Raw genomic sequence first — 19122 nt, forward strand, 5'->3', positions numbered from 1 at the left:
GTGTGTGTGTGTGTGTGTGTGTGTGTGTGGTGTATGTGTGTAATATCAAAGGTTTGATGTGCAGATTTAACAAGCAATAATATCAAGCTGTATGTTGACTTGTGCATACAGTATTTATATATTAAACTCTGTTTTCCTTGCAGGATTTGGAACGTATCTTAGAGAACAGTGATTGGTGCGTGGAAAGAGCAACAAACACACTCAGATCATTTGAGGATTCTGACAGTGATGGTAATTACAATCTGGCTGGTTATTATATTTTGTCAGGGTTATTGTTTGTGTATTTGTGTGTGTGTGTGTGTGTGTGTGTGTGTGTGTGTGTGTGTGTGTGTGTGTGTGTGTGTGTGTGATATAGACTGTTTCTAGTTACCATTCACATGCTCTGTTTGATACAGCCACGCAAAAACAAATAAGAATCTGTACATGCTACACTTCCATGCAGCAAAATCGAATGAATACAATTTCTTGCGACATTTTGTCCAACTGAACAGTGCCACCATGCAGACATCAAATGCAGACATGAAAACATTGATGCCAGCGTGTCTGGATCAATTTGCATACTGGTACATTTAAATGACTTATTTCATTTAGACAAAATGTAGCAAGAAATTGCTTATCTTAGTGTAGAATATGCTGTTTCTTATTGGTTAATTTGTGTGTGGTTGTATCAAACAGCAGATGAACAGTAACTTGAAATGAGCTGTGATACGATGACATCTATTTTATCTCATGTGAGAGGGTCAGTTTATTTTCATGTATGTATACCTATAGTCATAGATTTATAGCACATGGAGTGGAAATCATCATAGCGTTGACTAAGAGTGATTCCCAAATATTCACCGAACCCTCAGGGGTGTACTACAATGGGCTATTTTCATGTGACGTGAGAGAGACTTATGAAACAAGGCTGAAAGAAACAGTTGGGCACTCAATGCTGGCACAACCCAGTTTAGATTGCTATCACCATATGACAGCCATTGAAGTACACATCTGTGAAAATGTGGGATTTGCTTCCAAGAAATGTTCTACTGTGTGAGCAGAAATTTTCATTTGTAACATAGAACCCGAGAGTTGATAAACATTCATTGACGCAAGAAACCAAATAATCCAAATAATTGTTATTTTGCCACATGTAGGTAGGGAAATTCTATTTCAGATAACTTGAAAGTTAAATTCTTGAACACTTCTTTTTAGTACATGCAGTAACTTCCACTTTTGCAATTTAATGTTGTTGCTTTATTTCCAGATGTCGTTGAAATCAACTCTGATGATGGCAAAGCTGATGAAATGTCAAAAAGGGAAAACATAGCAAAACAGACTAAGAAACCTGATAAAAAGAAGACGACTACCACCACCACTACCACCACCAGCAATAAAAACTCCAAATCAAAAACCAATGACAAAGATGTTTATCGTCGGAGACAGCCAATCGTAATTTCAAGTGATGAAGATGACAGTGATGATAGCCATGACAACAAAAGTGATGATGTACAGGAAGTAGAGGAGCAGAGTTACCAAGGTAGCATAGATGGAAACTCAAATGATGGTAGCAGCAAAGATGGTAAGGATGAAGATGGTGATGATGGTTGTGATGGTAACGAAGATGAAGATGTCTACAGCAGTGATGAAAGCTATGAAGAGGAAATGAGTGCAAACAGTAAAGTGTTGATTCTATCATTTTTCAATGACTCTACCGTGGAGGAGTTACAGACAGTGCCAGGATGTTCTAAGAAGAAGGCTACAAGGATAAGGGAACTACGACCATACAGAACATGGCAAGACTTGGTAGGGTTAAATTTTAGCTTTCATTTCTAGGATACTTAGATACAGGGGCTCTGTAGGGATTCATGGGTAAAGTTGATGAAAAATACAATCAGGAAGTCATTAATGTCCTCAGTTTTGACAAAGAATGGAACCCATAGTGACAGATTGCTGGAACTGAGGTGAATTATGCAAACTTCTACCCTAAGATATAGAGGTTTTATTAGTTAGTGATTTACAGGTAAAGTTGACAAATGAGACATTCAGGAAATTTATAATTTCATCAGTTTAGACAAAGAACAATTCCCCTTAGTGACAGATTGTTGAAGTTAGGAGAATCATCCAAACTTTTTTTACCCCATATGTCATAGTAGTAATACATGTATAACAGCATAAACTCTGTTCAGTCAGTTATGCTGCAATATCATTGGTGCTATTTTTTGTCCTACAGTACGACAAATTTGACCGCACAAGACTACTGACTACAGATATTATCTGGGACAGTAAGACAATTCTAGAAGAACGGGAGATGTTGAGAAAACTGATGAACAAATGCAACAAGATATCAACAGCATTACAGAGTATTATCTCACAGAGTTTGAACGATGATGATTGCGGAGAAGATAACGAGGGACATTTAGTAAAGCAACCTCAGCTGCTCAACGCAAGGTATGAACAGTTAATTTATAGTCATGAATATTCATTGTTCATCCAATACATATGTATGCCTGCTAAAGTCCCATGAGGCAACACTTTGGCCACTGCTAGAGCAATGAAAGTGAAATAGAGTTCCAATTTGGTGTTTTTTTGGCAGTCTTGCAAAATTTATAGGACGCAAAATCATAAAATGATGCATCTTTCTGCCAATACCTGTATTTTCTGTAGTGGTGTTCCCCTTTACAGCACAGATGTTGTGTGATTCACATACATACATCTTGTGGACCTACACTATGAAAACCTAACTAGCAATTAAGACCATAAAACAAAACTTTGTTTCTGGACAGATATCCAGGAAAGAATTTTCCCCACACAACTTGTCATGGAAATAAGCCAATTTCTACATAGTGGTCGGAACTCTGGGTGGGCAAAAGCTTATAAAGTGATTGTGATACAGTACATTGAGTTTGTCAACAAAGTTCTAGAAATCAGGTATATCAGTAGTCTAGCTGCTAGACCCTTGGGCAGTTATGATGAATTATAAAAGTGACCATAGGTTGCATAGCGAAAGGTTGCACTCTATGGGGACTGTGAATAGACTCGTACTCTCATCCTTCTCTTGTTTGGTAACCTCCCAATCACAGATCCAGGTCTTACTACAAGACTAGCGCATCGGATGACAACTGAACTTTATTAATTGTTTCCTGGTTTGTTTCTGTTTTTATAGTTATTCTCTTAAACCATATCAAATGATAGGATTGAATTGGTTGGTGTTACTACATAGGAAGGAAGTTAATGGTATATTGGCTGATGAAATGGTAAGCATGTATTGTATTGTATTTTGTACCATCAACAGTACCATGCAATACTAAATAGTCATTAATTTTTGAATTTATGGTAACTTTAATGTTATTGATTCAGTGGTACAGTTCAGTAAATTAGAAGTTTACATAGTCAAACAAAATATGTTGAGTACATGTATTGGTATCTTTTTGTGAAAATGGAAAAAAGATATTGGGTTTGCTGCTCATTCTTACTATGTGATTCAACCGTGCAGAAACCAATAAGAAACATTCTACACTTTAAGATAGCAAGATTACATTTTCTTTCTACATTTTTGTCTAAATGAAATTAACCATTTAAATATACTGCTACTAAACACAGACATGCGAGCACTAATAATATATTGATGTCTGCATTTGATGTCTGCATGGTGGGATGTTAGTTCATTTCATTTTCGACAAAATGTAGCAAGAAACTATTCATTCAGTCTTGCTATTTTAAAGTGTAGCATTAGACTGTAAAATACGTCATGTTGCTCCACCCACACCGAACTATGTGGTTGGCCGATGTGTGAGGGCGCCCTGTCACGGCAGACCTTACAGTCTAGTGTTATAGTAGTATGTGCAGTTTCTTGTTGGTTTCTGTGTGGTTGTATAAAACAGAGTGAACAGTAGCCTGTAAAGCGCTGTAAGTACTAAAAGATAGAATAGAAATGTTTAACATTGTAATAACTTGTTAATTTTTAACAGGGTTTAGGCAAGACGATCCAAGCTATTGCATTCCTAGCACATCTATTGGAGACTGGAGATAATGGTCCTTATCTGATTGTTGTGCCTTCTTCAACCATGGGTAAGTTTTATGTACTCCACTTGTGTCATATTTCCAGTTTAGACAATGTTACTGTACTCTGTAAGATGTTACAGTCAACTTTTCAACGAGTAGATAGTGGTTAAAGAATTCTTGGTACCTGCAAATATAACATTTTACCTCATGCTAGAGGGTCAAAATATGACAAGAAAGTCGAGTTATTCTCTCGCACACACGCCTATAGTAATGTATGTGATGCGTGTGGAGGTGAAGTTGTGATGTCAACCAAGAAATTGTTTATGACACGCCTAGGCATTAATATTCTATTTCAGGTACCAAGAATTCCTTGAGAGCACCAGCACAAGACAGTAGTTATAGACCTCAAATAAGTTAGTCATTACAAGGAGGTGACACTATCTCCGTGGTCATTACGATCGTTATTGTATTGTCAAATTCATAGCAACCAGTCAGTGAAATGGTACCTTCTTATCTTTAGTTTTAAATTTGACCCCAAAAAAAGTGTTTGCATTTATTCGAACTCAAGTGTACACACACCATCTACATATCGCCGTCCACATCTGAGTCAGCATGTTTGCTGAGTTGGTCCACAGTGAGACCTCCCCGTGAGTTCCACGCTCTTTGCCCACAAGTTACCGGCAAGACTTGTGAGCTTATTTGGTTCCAATAGTGTAGACCATCTAAATCCACTAATGCAACGTAATTCTCCCGCTTGACAGTAGTTTTTGCAAAGACTTGGTGATGTTTTCACAAATTTCTGTAATTCCTGATATATAAGATATCAAATACGAAGTATATCATACCATCAAAGCAAAGTCTCTGTGATATATACCTCTCTGTCTCTCTGTCTCTCTGTCTCTGTCTCTGTCTCTCTCTGTCTCTCTCTGTCTCTGTCTCTGTCTCTCTCTCTCTCTCTCTCTCTCTCTCTCTCTCTCTCTCTCTCTCTCTCTCTCTCTCTCTCTCTCCCTCCCTCCCTCCCTCCCTCCCTCCCTCCCTCCCTCCCTCCCTCCCTTCCTTGCACCTCCCTCCCTCCCTCCCTCCCTCCCTCCCTCCCTCCCTTCCTTGCACCTCCCTCCCTTCCATGCATTTACATACAAGCCCCCTCTCTCATGATCCTAGCAGGCTATGATCAGTTACTTCTTTATCAATTAGATCAAGTACTCCATAATGTAAACTATATTTTTTCTACTTCAGACAATTGGATTCGAGAGTTGCATAAATGGTGCCCAGCACTTGAAATACTGCAATATTTTGGATCACAAGATGACAGGAGGGATTTGAGAGCAAGTATTCTGTCACGACATGTAGATTTCAATGTTATAGTTTCAACGTAAGTTCATGTCATTGAATACCTTGAATTTGTAAGCCTAGATAAAAAGTTAAAAATAGCCAAAGTATTATTTATTATTCGTGATACTTTTCTGTGTCTCCTTTGTCAGCTGGTCTGATATGTATGGTGACATTCTTCATCAGTGATCGAAATTCTTTGTCTTCTTCTGCAATTAAATTTCTGCCTTGGTTCTTGTTCACACCTAACCTATAATCTCTCCTGAGGAGTGGTCGTGCTTCGGACAATTTTTTAATTTGTCACTGCTTAATGAGTTTACCTCTCACAGCTTCATGTACAGTATACCAAAATTCATCTACAAAAGTACCATAATGGCTTGTACAGTGGTGGTATCAGATGTTTCTTTGATGAATTGAAAATAATCTCTTCGTTTGTTGCTGATACGGCTGTCGGTGGAATGTGCTGTGTTTCTAATCATCAGATTTTGATACATGGTATATACTGTATATATCACATTTAATGACTCACACCATCAATATTACTTGAAAAGATTTGACACTTCCCATTTCATTTTTTCAGATATAACATGTGTATGAATACCCCAGAAGACAGAGGTCTATTTAAGAAAATACATTTACGTTATATAATACTAGATGAGGCCCATATGTTGAAGAACATGAACTCTCAGCGGTATAGGAATCTGATGAAAATAAAGGTAAATATCTTAGATTTTATCATGGATATGCAAATACCATAATAGATATGCAAATATTTTAATATGCAAATACCATAATGAATATGCAAATGTAAGTCATATGTTCATTTGCATACACGACACTGTAACCATGTGGGCCTACTGTAGTACCATCACAAAATATTATATCTTTTTGTAAAGCAACAGTATCTTGTACGATGGAATTACTAGCCCTCTAATCTGCACCAACATCTGATCACTCTACTACAAAATATTACAAATCAGAAGTGCTGCAGTCCAGTACGTGAACACAGCTGTAAAGTTTAAGTTCTTTCTTTCTTTCTTTCTTTCAGGCCGACAGACGACTTCTTCTGACAGGTACACCTCTACAAAATAATTTACTTGAGTTGATGTCTCTGTTGTGTTTCCTTATGCCACAAATATTCCTTGTTGACGGAAGTACAGCTCATCTGAAAAGGATCTTTACATCAGTAAGTCTGTCTAATAATACCTCTTGTGATGACATCACAAATACTCATATATTTATAGTTCCTAGTGGATGAACAAAACATGGCACAAATGTCAGATACAGTAGTCCACATATGCACATTGCTTTGTTCCATGACTGTCTTGATAATGACCGATTGGCTGCCATATTTGTCATAAAAAATTCAGGACATGAATTACAAAGTTGAAATGTTGGGAAATGGCATCAATGAAGACTTGTTGTATTGATAATATGTTGTGATGTCATGGCCAGGTTTTCCCATAAATCCTTGCATGGAATCCTCAAAATGATTGAACACATGTCAAGTGCAGTAGGCCTTGTAGTACAAGATGTCAATGCTGAGCAAGTTACTAGGAGCTATTTTATCACGTCAAATCACATGCAAGTTGATAGCAATAATCAAACACTGCATGACTGTGCTTATCCGTTCATATTGTGTCATGTTGTCATTGTTTACAGTTAGTTTATGTTTCTCAATATATTTTTTTTTTTAATTTTCTTTGATCTTTCCTCTAGGTAAACAGTAGTCATGATGAAAACGAAAAGAGTCATTTTCAACGTGATCAAATTGCTAACGCTAAACGAATCATGCAACCATTTGTACTTAGACGGATCAAAATAGATGTAAGTATTTAACTATCTTAGCTTTGCTCCATCATTTACAGTTGAATTAGTCTAGCCTAGAACTGAAAATTTTACATAGATATTGTTAGATTACTAGTATTGGTTTCCAACCTTGTACGCAGATGTGCTACAACAGTGACAGACATTGTTGAAGTTACACTAAACCGTAGAATATCAGCAGTAAACACCAGGGTACACACAATTAGTAGTTGCCTTGTCTGGAAATACTAGTCCAGTAATTTTTTTAATGATATGGCTGCTACAATAGTATAATTCTACTTTAAACATGTGCATTCTTTTTAATTATAAATATAGTTTGCAGGTATTTAAAAAGGACTCATTCAAACACAAAATTGATGAGCATATATCTCTGAAAAAAAGCAAGACTCAGGCAAGGAAAAGCAGAAAACTCCTTGTTTAAAGTTGTTTATTCATTCATGCAAAGACATAGACTGTGTATCTGTATTATCAGTATCCAACTGTGATAAGATGTAAAATCTTCAATTACTTCGTTGTACACTTCCACAAGTGAAGTAAACGTGGAGACTAACTTTGAAACCAATACTAATAATCTATCAACATCTATGTAAACATTTTCGTTCAAGGCTAGATTATTATTGTAAATCAACTGTAAACTGGATTTTAGCCTTTTTGTACCAATATTTTGTGGTTGTTGTGTTTGTCTGTCAAATATTCTCTCTATTTTGTCTTACTGTGATGGCAGTGTTGTTTGCTTCTCTCTGACACTCCTAATCCCACTAACGTTGAAAACATTTTGAAAAAAACAAAGCCAGAAAGGAATCGCAGAGGATTTTTGAGTTCCAAATAACATGTACCAACTTAAAACAACTTCCAAAGAAACATGACCCACTAATCAATGAGATTGTTTCATTTGCATATTGTGCTCAATTTGACAGGTGTTAAAACAACTTCCTAAGAAACATGACCGTGTAGAGAAGTGTTCTTTATCGGACAGTCAACAGGAACAGTATAATAACCTAATTATCAAGTTATCGTCATCACTACGAGGTTCATCAGATGCTGGTAAACTAGCAGGTGCTATGATGCAGTTACGTAAAATGGCTAATCACACTTTACTACATCGCCATCACTATAACGATGACAAACTGAAAAAGATGTCAAAACTTATGTTGAAGGTAAGTTTTAGTCATAACCAGTCAGTTCCAGAAAATTTCTGAGGTATCGGCAATTTTCCTTGTAAAAGTCAGGGTCATGCTATACAACCTTGACAGTCAAATTTGACAAACAAAACTGATTAAGCATCTGTGCTAAATTTGAAATTTTCACCAAAGGCTACCCTGGGCTATGGAGCTCAGACATTAACTTCTGATATTATCATGCTTTGTGTGACTAACATGGGAAGTAGGGAGTGAGTCGAGTTGTAATCAAACAGACAATCACAGTAATGGAATCGTATCTCCTTTTGAACAAAGTAATGTGTTTGTGTATTCTTTCTTACCATTATAAGTGTTTAATATGCACAATACTATATATTCAAAGAAGTGAAAAACTATTCAGTACTTCTATTTTCTCACATAACCACGTCAATCCCATGATATTCCAGTCTGTCTCTTTCAAGTACTATCTTATCTCCACAGCCATCCCATAATATTCTGTTTCAATTACTGTCGTATTTCAGCTCCACAGCCATCCCATAATATTCCAGTATATCTGTTTAAATTACTTATATCTTTTCTCCACAGCCATCCCATAATATTCTGTTTCAATTACTGCCATATCACACCTTGTTAGCTATCCCATAATAGTCTGTTTCAGTTGCTGCCATAATGCACCTAGCTCCATAGTCCCATAATGTTCTGTTTCAATTACTGTCATCTCCGCAGCCATCCCATAATATTCAAGTATGTGTTTCATTTACTTCCATTTCCCGTAATATTCCTGTCTGTTTCAGTTACTTCCATTTCTCATCTCCATAGCCATCCCATAATATTCCAGTATGTCTGTTTCATTTACTTCCATTTCTCATCTCTATAGCCATCCCATAATATTCCAGTATGTCTGTTTCATTTACTTCCATTTCTCATCTCCACAGCCATTCCATAATATTCCAGTCTGTCTGTTTTCCTTTAAACAGGAACCCAGTCATTGTGATGCTAACGCTCATTTGATATTTGAAGACATGAGCGTTATGTCTGATTTTGAACTACACAACCTGTGCAATATGTATTGTCACCTTAAACGACATGTGCTGCCTAAATCAGTACTCCTTAACTCAGGGAAGTTTCTCATGCTGGACAAGCTCCTGCCAGATATGAAGAAACGGGTCAGTATTTATGATGTTATTGGCGCCATTGAAAAGCACTATACCTCTGAAGTCTGACATGTTATGAATTATTTTAGATTAGATTAGATTAGATTATACTAGATATTATCGATGTGTAGTGTCTCTTTTCCAAGGGGTATATCAACATGCAGTCTGATAAAAATCCAACATAACATTGAGTTATTCGTTCGTTATTACCTTCACTTTTTGCTTGAATTTTACTTTGTGTGACATGTTATTTCTTCTTGGTCGCTGGCCGTCCCCTACATCTGATCATTCTTATTACAGAGGTCATTGTATAAATTGTATAATTACTCACACTTTAAAAGTACACTTGATATTCACTTTCTGAATTTCTTGTGCCTTGACTGGCTCATTATAATAAATTGGAAGTGTGTTTTGAATCTCTGGTATTGTTTTTCACAGGGAGACAGGGTGTTACTGTTCAGTCAATTCACCATGATGTTAGATATTGTTGAAGTCTATATGCAGAGTAACAAATATAAGTACCTAAGACTGGATGGTAGAACACCTGTTAGTGAAAGGTAAGCTGATGCAAGTTATTGTGGCATGGATGTTATTTACAAGTTATTGTTGCATGGATGTTATTAATTGATTATTGGGCTATGGTAGTTATTTACATGTTATTACATCATAGTTGTTATTTACAGGTGATTGCACCATGGTTTTCATTTACAGGTTATTGTACCATGGTTGTTATTTACAGGTTATTGTGCCATGGTTGTTATTTACAGGTTATTGTGCCATGGTTGTTATTTACTGTTTATTGTGCCATGGTTGTTATTTACAGGCTATTGTGTCATGGTTGTTATTTACAGGTTATTGTGCCATGGTTGTTATTTACTCTTTATTGTGCCATGGTTATTATTTACAGGTTATTGTGCCATGGTTGTTATTTACAGGTTATTGTACCATGGTTGTTATTTACAGGTTATTGTGCCATGGTTATTATTTACAGGTTATTGTGCCATGGTTGTTATTTACAGGCTATTGTGCCATGGTTGTTATTTACAGGTTATTGTACCATGGTTGTTATTTACAGGTTATTATGCCATGGTTGTTATTTACAGGTTATTGTACCATGGTTGTTATTTACAGGTTATTATGCCATGGTTGTTATTTACATGTTATTGTGCCATGGTTGTTATTTACAGGTTATTGTGCCATGGTTGTTATTTACAGGTTATTGTGCCATGGTTGTTATTTTACAGGTTATTGTGTCATGGTTGTTATTTACAGGTTATTGTGCCATGGTTGTTATTTTACAGGTTGGAACTAATAGACAAGTACAACAATGATGATAGTATCTTTGTGTTCCTGCTATCAACCAAAGCTGGTGGACTTGGCATTAACCTTACAGCAGCTAACCAAGTTATACTCCATGACATTGATTTCAATCCTTACAACGATAAACAAGCTGAAGACAGGTGTCATAGAGTTGGACAAACAAGGTATCTTATTTAAAACTATTATTTTTAATAGGATGGAAGATGAATTTTGAAGCAAAACTAAAGTTGCACTTTGATAATTCGTGTCTCAGAAAATGATTTTTTATTTTGACTTGATATCAACTGTGAAATTATCTCTTAAAATTTCTAGAAACCATAACAGAGAGAGTAACTGCAAAATTATTAATTGAAATCCCTAGCAACCATGATAATAACCTTATCAACTGTCAAATGTGTGTACTTAGCCATTCTACTGGTATATGAGTGCTTAGCAATTGCCCTGATGGCATCATTTCTTAAAGATTTTGTATGTGATGATGATTGCATTGTATTGGTTTCTACACAGGGACGTGACTGTGGTCAAATTGGTCAGCAAGAACACTATAGAAGAAGCCATACTGAGATGTGCAATGGGAAAACTTAGATTGGAAAGAGATATGACAACAAATAACACAGGTTAGTAAATTCACTTTACCTCATGATCTTGTTTCAAACTCGGGGATCAGGTTCTATTGATGAACCAACCTTGACAAGTATTTAACACTGCACATGCATAATAATAATACTAGTGTTAGTGTTATATAGCACTTTCTCATACTTTGCTCAAAGCGCTTCACCATTATTACCCCTGGCATGGATCTATAGTGACACAATAGCCCCATATACTTCCTCAACTCCCTGGTGAGCATACAATCCATTGCAACGTCTATAAGCGAATAGGATTAAAGCATTCACATTGCAACATCTATCCTACCAGGTACCCAATTATAGAGCAGGATTGATTGGGGCACAGTCATGTGTCCAAGGACCTTAATAATCATTCAGAAACAAACGACAGCGATGAGGCTAGAACGTGCAACCTGTGGTTTCCAAGCTAACCACTCTTAACCACAACTCCACTACATGCATGTAATCAAAATACTTGCCCAAATAAAATGTATTTTATATTTTTGTTTTCTTTCAGATGATGATGATAGTGCTACAGACATGGCAACTTTATTGAGAGAGGCTCTAGATCTCTGATAGAAAGAACTTTGGCATTTTCTTCAGAACGTCAACTTGAAGACTTTTTTTTAACAAGAGTCAATTTAATGGAAACATTCAGAGTTTATCTCATGATAAGATTCCAATGCTTAAGAAGTCTGCCCCACAAATCTCTGTAACTTTCATCAGGATGCATGCATAACTATTGGTGCTTGCACTGCCATGCAATACCCAAATATTGCATAGCTGAATGCAAATGATAGCACAGTCCAGGTACATACAATCATGGTTACGAAGTATTTCTAGTGAAATGTACTGCATTGGTTTGGAGAAACATGTGTGATGATGTTGTAATAGTAACAGAATCCTGTGATATGTTAATGCCAGCGTGGGTAATTGGGGGAGGGGTAATTTGTACTTGCAGCATTTTTCTGTTGAAAGTACAGTTTTGGTCAGCAAACTGTTTCAGACTAATGAGTCGATTGCCTCTTATCATTACCTGAATGGTACTTCATCAAGTGGAACCACATGAATGAGATAGGATCACTATTCACAGGTACAGACACTACTGACAGACATGTCAACATGGAATAACCCAGTATTACTCGTAATTGAGATCTTTTCAGAATTCTTAGAAGATCTCTCTCACACACTGTTTGAAATGATAACAGATGAACAATCATTCAAATTTATACTAGTTCAACACCGGCATGTATAGGCCAACAGCATGGATCACTTTCACACCATACTTGGCCATAGAACATCAGTGGCTGACCCAGAGGGCAGTCCATCGTTTCCCAAATTTTACATAATGCCATTGCCTCCTCAGATTTGTTCTACATCAATTTCTCAAACCATCCCACCTCCCATGCCGTATCATTCTGACCGGTCGACCGTGGTGCGTGGTAAGCACAACTGTTTGTACATATTTATTGAAAACTTTTAAATGATAGAAGAGAGTTTGCTAATATAAGAACAAAATTAAAAAAACTTGGTTTTTAAACAGACATATGAGAATATTTAACTGTGCAATGCATTGTAATGAACTGAAATATTTCTATTCCACCAATGTTTGAGAAATATTTCCTCCACTTTCTGATAAGGGAGATGATAATTAAGACATAATATATATATGGTTAAAACACAAAAATTATTAACTAACAGGATAACTTTATTGCCAAGGTAGGTGTATACCATACAATAGAAGCCAGTTAAGCTGATATACAACCTTTGCAAGTTCAACAAAAATCTTAGAGAATATTGCTACATTTATTTGTGTCTCAATAAAATGCTTTACTAACATTGCTACATTTAATGGTGAAGTGCAACAAGAATCTTACCAACATTGCTACATTTCCTTTGTGTGAGCTTTGTTATCACCAAATTATATACATTGTAACAACATGTACTGTTTAAGGCTTGTCAATAGATTAAATTGTAACAATTGTACTTAGATTTTGTCATGACAGATGACGATAGGTTTAAGCAATATTAATGAGATTTTTGTGAAGCCTGATGATAAGATAAGTAATGTGAGTAAGATATTTGTCAAGATAAACAATAACATGTAGCAATTTTTGAGCCAGATGATAAACTGTTGCAGTAGCAATGTTAGCAGGATTTTTGTTTGTCCAGATGATAAAATGTAGCAATGTTAGTATAATTTTTGTCTACCCAGACGATAAAATGTAGCAGTGTTATAAGATTTTTGTTTGTCCAGATGGTAATATGTAGCAAAGTTAGTAAGATTTTAGTCTACCAAGATTTGTTTTAGGTTAACTGGCTTTTATTGTATTTATATTGTATAGGGAAGTTTTGATTATGAAGTTCATTAAAACATCAAAAATTACAAATTTCAAAAGTTTAGGAAGTTACAGATTAGTCATCATGGTAAAACACAGTAAACCTTGTTTTGATTTCATGTACAGTGAAAATTTATCAAGCTGTAAAAATGAAATGGACTGACTTGATATAAACCTGGTATCGAAAATTCCTACTGTGAATAGAATAGAAAAAAAGTCGTTAACCATCTGTGGTCTGGTTGTAGAAATCGTCACACAAGGGAATATGAGCACTCAATGGTGTAGATTTGTTGACAGTGAACTCAACATACTGTACAACAGGTAACACTGAAGTAAAGCACTTTCTGTGAGTGCTACACTTGTTTATAGCATTCACACATCAAGTGTAAAAGTATACTTTTTCAATTGGTTTATTTACAAGCCAAGCATGTGGCCTTTCTAATGTGGTCAAATGTAATGGTGTACTTTTACACTTGATATGGATGCTATAAACGATTGGGGTACAAACAGAAAACACTTTACTTTGGTGTTATGGGTTGTAGGAAAGCTTTGATGTGAGATTCATTTCCACCATGCCTATTTGTAAAAAAAACCAAAAAACTTGTGTATCCTTTCCATGTTTTGCAGCTTGGTTGATTTCCATTGTATGATAGCAATAGTTTCAAACCTTAGTTTTCAGAGAACATCTTGGAACACTGAAATAACTACCACTGAAGTACCAAGCTCTCACAGCGTCTCAAGGCTTTGTAAAAAAAAAAAAATGTGTATATTTTTGCCAAGTTTTTTGGAGCATGTTTTGTAAGTTGAAGTAATGTGGATATATCCCTGACTGTCACGATGATCAAAACTGTTTGATTTTTACTTAGATAGTAATAATATATAGATCATGGAGTAAATTCTCGTTGCATATAAATCATTTTAGCTGTACTGTTTAACCTAGTAGTGTAGTTGAAATCGCTTTAATTCATCTTAATTGCCATTCTTTTAACATTTTTCTGTATATAGCTCTTATTTCTGTTTTGGTGTCGTTAGTGTCTTCAAAGTGTATGTATAGATATAGACATATTTATACCTGTGATTGTGTATGTATGAATGAATGAATGAATGAATGCAATGGGCAATAAGTCAGTGGTAGACATGACCTCTCTGTGTGTATTAAAGTACAGAAGTTGTCAGATACTTGTGTTGAGGTGAACAGATTTTGACAAATGTGATTCGTCACATATGGGCTTTTACTACCAAACTAGAAAGACTATAGAGTTTAAGTTACAATATTTTTTACATCTCATGCAACATTTTTTGTTACAAATTACACAAACAAAATACAGGCACTGATAATATACATGCACATGAAATGTTACACTTTGTTCACTTTGTTTGAATCTTCCTTGATTCATCCGACAACAAAAGTTTTGTTTTGCATTCACATTGAGATCAAATGTATCATTTTATCTGCTTGCATGCTATCAGTGTCTGTATTTTGTCTTACATGTATGTAACTTGTAACAAAAAAGCATTGTGTATATGGTGGCACAGAGATGGTAATACACTTTGTAATAATTATGATGTATGTGGTGGTACAGAGGTGGTGATGCACTGGTTGCCATAATACACTTTGTAATAATTATGATGTATGTGGTGGTGAAGAGGTGGTGATACACTGGTTGCCATATGTCATTCGTACTGTTCTTGTCTGTTATTGCCATTTAAATTGTGTTGTGATTTTTACGTATCGTTTGAAAAAAATTTATTGAAATAAATCATATTTTGAATGTCCACACATGTCTCTATAGTTTGAATAGTAGTCTGCCAAGTGTTGGGATCAATGTGTGCTAATGGTCTAAATTACAGTGGGCTGATGGTCTAAATTACAGTGGGCTGATGGTCTAAATTACAATGTGCTGATGGTCTAAATTACAGTGGGCTGATGGTCTAAATTACAGTGGGCTGATGGTCTAAATTACAGTGTGCTAATGGTCTAAATTACAGTGTGCTAATGGTCTAAATTACAGTGTGCTGATGGTCTAAATTACAGTGTGCTGATGGTCTAAATTACAGTGTGCTGATTATCAAAATCAAACTTTGCTTATTGTCTAAATTTTGATGTGGATAATCAGTTACAGTTAGGTCATTGGAAGTACATGTACAAATATTTTGCTTGGCCTAAAACATTCTTTATCTTTTCGCCACAAACAAATGAAGCGACAGATGGAGAATGCAGGGATGAGATTTGTTTACTTTGAATAACGCATATGTACTGGGGAATGTATTAGTCCATTAGATGTCACTATCGCCATTTTCCCCACCATTATAAAACATTTTCCGAGAGTACTAGTACCAAAGCATCTCAGATATTTGTTGCTTGACCATTTCAGTACATGGTCGTTGGTGGCGCTGCGCAATATCTGGACCACACTGGTGCTGTTTCGCATGACTGTCTCGTTGTAGTATCATATCTGGTGTAGAAATAATTCCGTAGAAATCAAACACGTATACATCCATCGCTGCTTGATCTGCTCTGTTTTGTTTTGTTTTTCTCAAAGCCATGGCAACCACTGTTACATTTTCCTGCTCTTCGATTCTACACTTAAATATTTAAGCTGCTCAGAAAATTGTATATATAAGTAATGATAACATACTTTTATATTATTGTATATATCACTTTTCCGCACTGTGTTAAAAGCGCTTTATAATTGGTACCATGGCATAGACCTATAATGACAGAACGGAACTTAATATTGTCATGTTCCTCAACTACATGGGGACTGTGGGGAGTTATAAAAACATAACATGATTATAAAATAACCAGTTATTTCTATTTAATTCTATAATTTTGTTTAATTTTGCATGATGCGTTTGTCTTTTGTGATGTTACCAACACCTGTGGAGTTTTTGCGAAACTCCACAGCGGGATAGCTACTCTTCTGAAAACTACATGTATATGAAAGATATGTAATGTAAAGATGTAGAACGATGTGTGTTTAGTAACTAGCATACAGTAACCACCCACGTAATAATATGCCAATGGTCAGACATTTATACGTTTAATAAATTTTACGTTTAGTTTAATTTATTTTGTTACTATTATTACTCTAGTTGATATATTTACGAGTTTATTTTAGCACCAAAACAATCGAATGAAGAAATGTAGTTTTCTTAACTGACACAATAAAGAATTTATTCCAGCAGTACTCTCATCCATAACTACATATATAAACTCGGAATTTTCTTTACACATCTATGTAGTATAGTAGCCTATGGGTCAGAAAAACGTAGTGTAGTCTCGACAAAATGGGACAGAATGTCTCAACCACTTCAATTTCTGGTGACTCGTAGCCAGGGGCGGTACACGTATCGTGATTGTGATCACACAAAGTTAACGTATTTTGGTCGTAATAAACAAGTAATAACATATAAAAGTATATCAACAAAATAATGATTTCGAAAGTTAAATATATAAGACATGCGTTTCAACAGGTCAAAATTGACACGTCCACTAGAATGTTGATTTTATGGGTTTTCAATTCCGTCGTATTTGTTATAGAACCTACTAATTCACATTCGTGTCAACTCTAGCATATTGGAAAGAGGCGTGGCATGCACTGGGAAACTAAACCATTAAATTATTAAACCGTGGCCGTCTGATTGGGGATGGAAGAGAATGTGTAATAAACAAATTGACAACTTTTTTGTTTCGTTTGTTGCTTTAGTTAATTCAGTTGATATCGTCTTTCAAACGTGATCTATGATTTCTATCAAATATATTTAACTTATCAATCAACAATTTAAATATATATGTGATAAGAAAACAAATTGCAGTATTTAAATGTGCGATTGATCACTTAGATCGATATGTTAAAAGTAAACAATTCTAGGTAAACAATGCTAGGTAAACAATGCTAGGTCGGCTATACTGGAGAAGTCATGCTATGTAGTATTAGTTCAAAATCAGGTAACATTTGTTAAGAAATGAAAAAAAACAATAGAGATCAGAAGGCGTTAATTACAAATTGCATATAATCAAAACAAATCAATCACATTTGCAAATTGCAACGTTAACTTTTTAAGATTAATATATCACAAGCAATGAAAATCAGACCAAAAAAGTAGTTACTATAAGATTATGTGTCGAACCAAACTGTCAAATTCAGCCAGGTTTTAGAGGTGTTAGACTTATGTCGATATATCCATGTGATGTGTTCTGTTTCCAGGTTGACTGGCTTCAGTTCTATACTGTCAACCTACTCGGACATATAGCTGTAGTGGGGGACCCCTAAGGTGATGATGATAGGGCCGGGCCTGCGTGTTATCAACGGATCGATGTTTGATAAATTCATCACCCTGTTGTCAAGATACTCATCATGTTCATTGTTTTGAATTAACTACTACGCCTCTGTACGTTTGTTGTTGGAACAATACGAACACCCTCATTTATTGCTGACTTTGTGTGTATGTAAATTACACGTAGGTAATAAATAGTGTCTTTTGTGGTTTCTAGTATCCTCTACATTTGTTTGGTATTGAGTTTCGTAAGCTTGATTTGTAATTACCGTACGTGACGCCAAATTAAAACGATTTGAACTGTCAAAATATATGTTGCTGTGAAATTTCATCAACAATTACACAACACGATATCCCTCAGTTAATGACCTGAATCAGTTGACAAAAAATACATTCTTTGCAAATATGGAGGACTTTCAACTACGTACATTGGTGTATTGGAGCCTAAGTTATGTACAGCAACAGGTGTCAAGCCTTCTCCCAGTTCCAACTTTTTTATCAGAAGTCCATCCGTTAATCTTTCAATGTCTGAAAATAGATTGCAATTCATTATTACACAAAGGTGAAACTGGGAACTGGACAGAAACTCGTGTAGCCTCCTTTAGAGACTGGGTAGTTGAACTAACCAGCGTTCTCTGTCATGTGTGCAACTCGTGGTGTGCCGGTGGCCCAGCACGCTTGCAAGGTCGCGACCATCCGCAAAACCCAGCCTGCAGCCTCAGTTCTACCAGCTAGCTATAGGGACGTATATACGTCCCTGGGTCTACATCATACATTTAACACTCTCGAGGATAAGGAATTGAACAAGACTGTGGCAGGGGGTGCAATAATAGGATTTTTAGATAAGTTGCAATCAAACAAAAAAACAAACCATAACATTTCGATTTCAGAGACAATTTGGTGTACATTAAACTGAATCTTCTATAAACTCAAAATAACGATAGTTCTATAAATAGGGCCTTCATGTTTTGAAGTGGACCATATGTAGGTGACTGTGTAGATTTACAATATTACTCAAGTCGCGCTTTAAGTCTATCATTTTTCATTTGAATAAGATATATTTACAAAAACACAACTGTGGTCTTTTATGTGATGAATTCAATTTGTTGACATTTTGAAATGAGCTTTACAACCAGTGATC

The 19122-nt window shown here is 35.7% G+C and overlaps 1 protein-coding gene across 1 annotated transcript in view; it reads left to right on the top strand.

Annotated features, from left to right (window-relative positions):
• LOC144433215 (SWI/SNF-related matrix-associated actin-dependent regulator of chromatin subfamily A containing DEAD/H box 1-like) overlaps positions 1-15476 on the top strand; it is a 19100-nt gene extending 3624 nt beyond the window's left edge. The window contains exons 5-19 of the mRNA XM_078121523.1: positions 144-225; positions 1247-1785; positions 2213-2430; positions 3146-3236; positions 3951-4050; positions 5221-5356; positions 5894-6029; positions 6362-6499; positions 7033-7140; positions 8058-8297; positions 9257-9445; positions 9872-9990; positions 10735-10917; positions 11261-11370; positions 11879-15476. Of these exons, the coding sequence (XP_077977649.1) occupies positions 144-225; positions 1247-1785; positions 2213-2430; positions 3146-3236; positions 3951-4050; positions 5221-5356; positions 5894-6029; positions 6362-6499; positions 7033-7140; positions 8058-8297; positions 9257-9445; positions 9872-9990; positions 10735-10917; positions 11261-11370; positions 11879-11937 (2448 nt within the window). The 3' untranslated portion in view covers positions 11938-15476. The remainder of the gene's footprint in view (positions 1-143; positions 226-1246; positions 1786-2212; positions 2431-3145; positions 3237-3950; positions 4051-5220; positions 5357-5893; positions 6030-6361; positions 6500-7032; positions 7141-8057; positions 8298-9256; positions 9446-9871; positions 9991-10734; positions 10918-11260; positions 11371-11878) is intronic.
• Positions 15477-19122: the final 3646 nt, after the last annotated feature.

The sequence above is a fragment of the Glandiceps talaboti genome, chromosome 3, assembly GCF_964340395.1.
Source record: "Glandiceps talaboti chromosome 3, keGlaTala1.1, whole genome shotgun sequence".
Taxonomy (NCBI): Eukaryota; Metazoa; Hemichordata; class Enteropneusta; family Spengelidae; genus Glandiceps; species Glandiceps talaboti.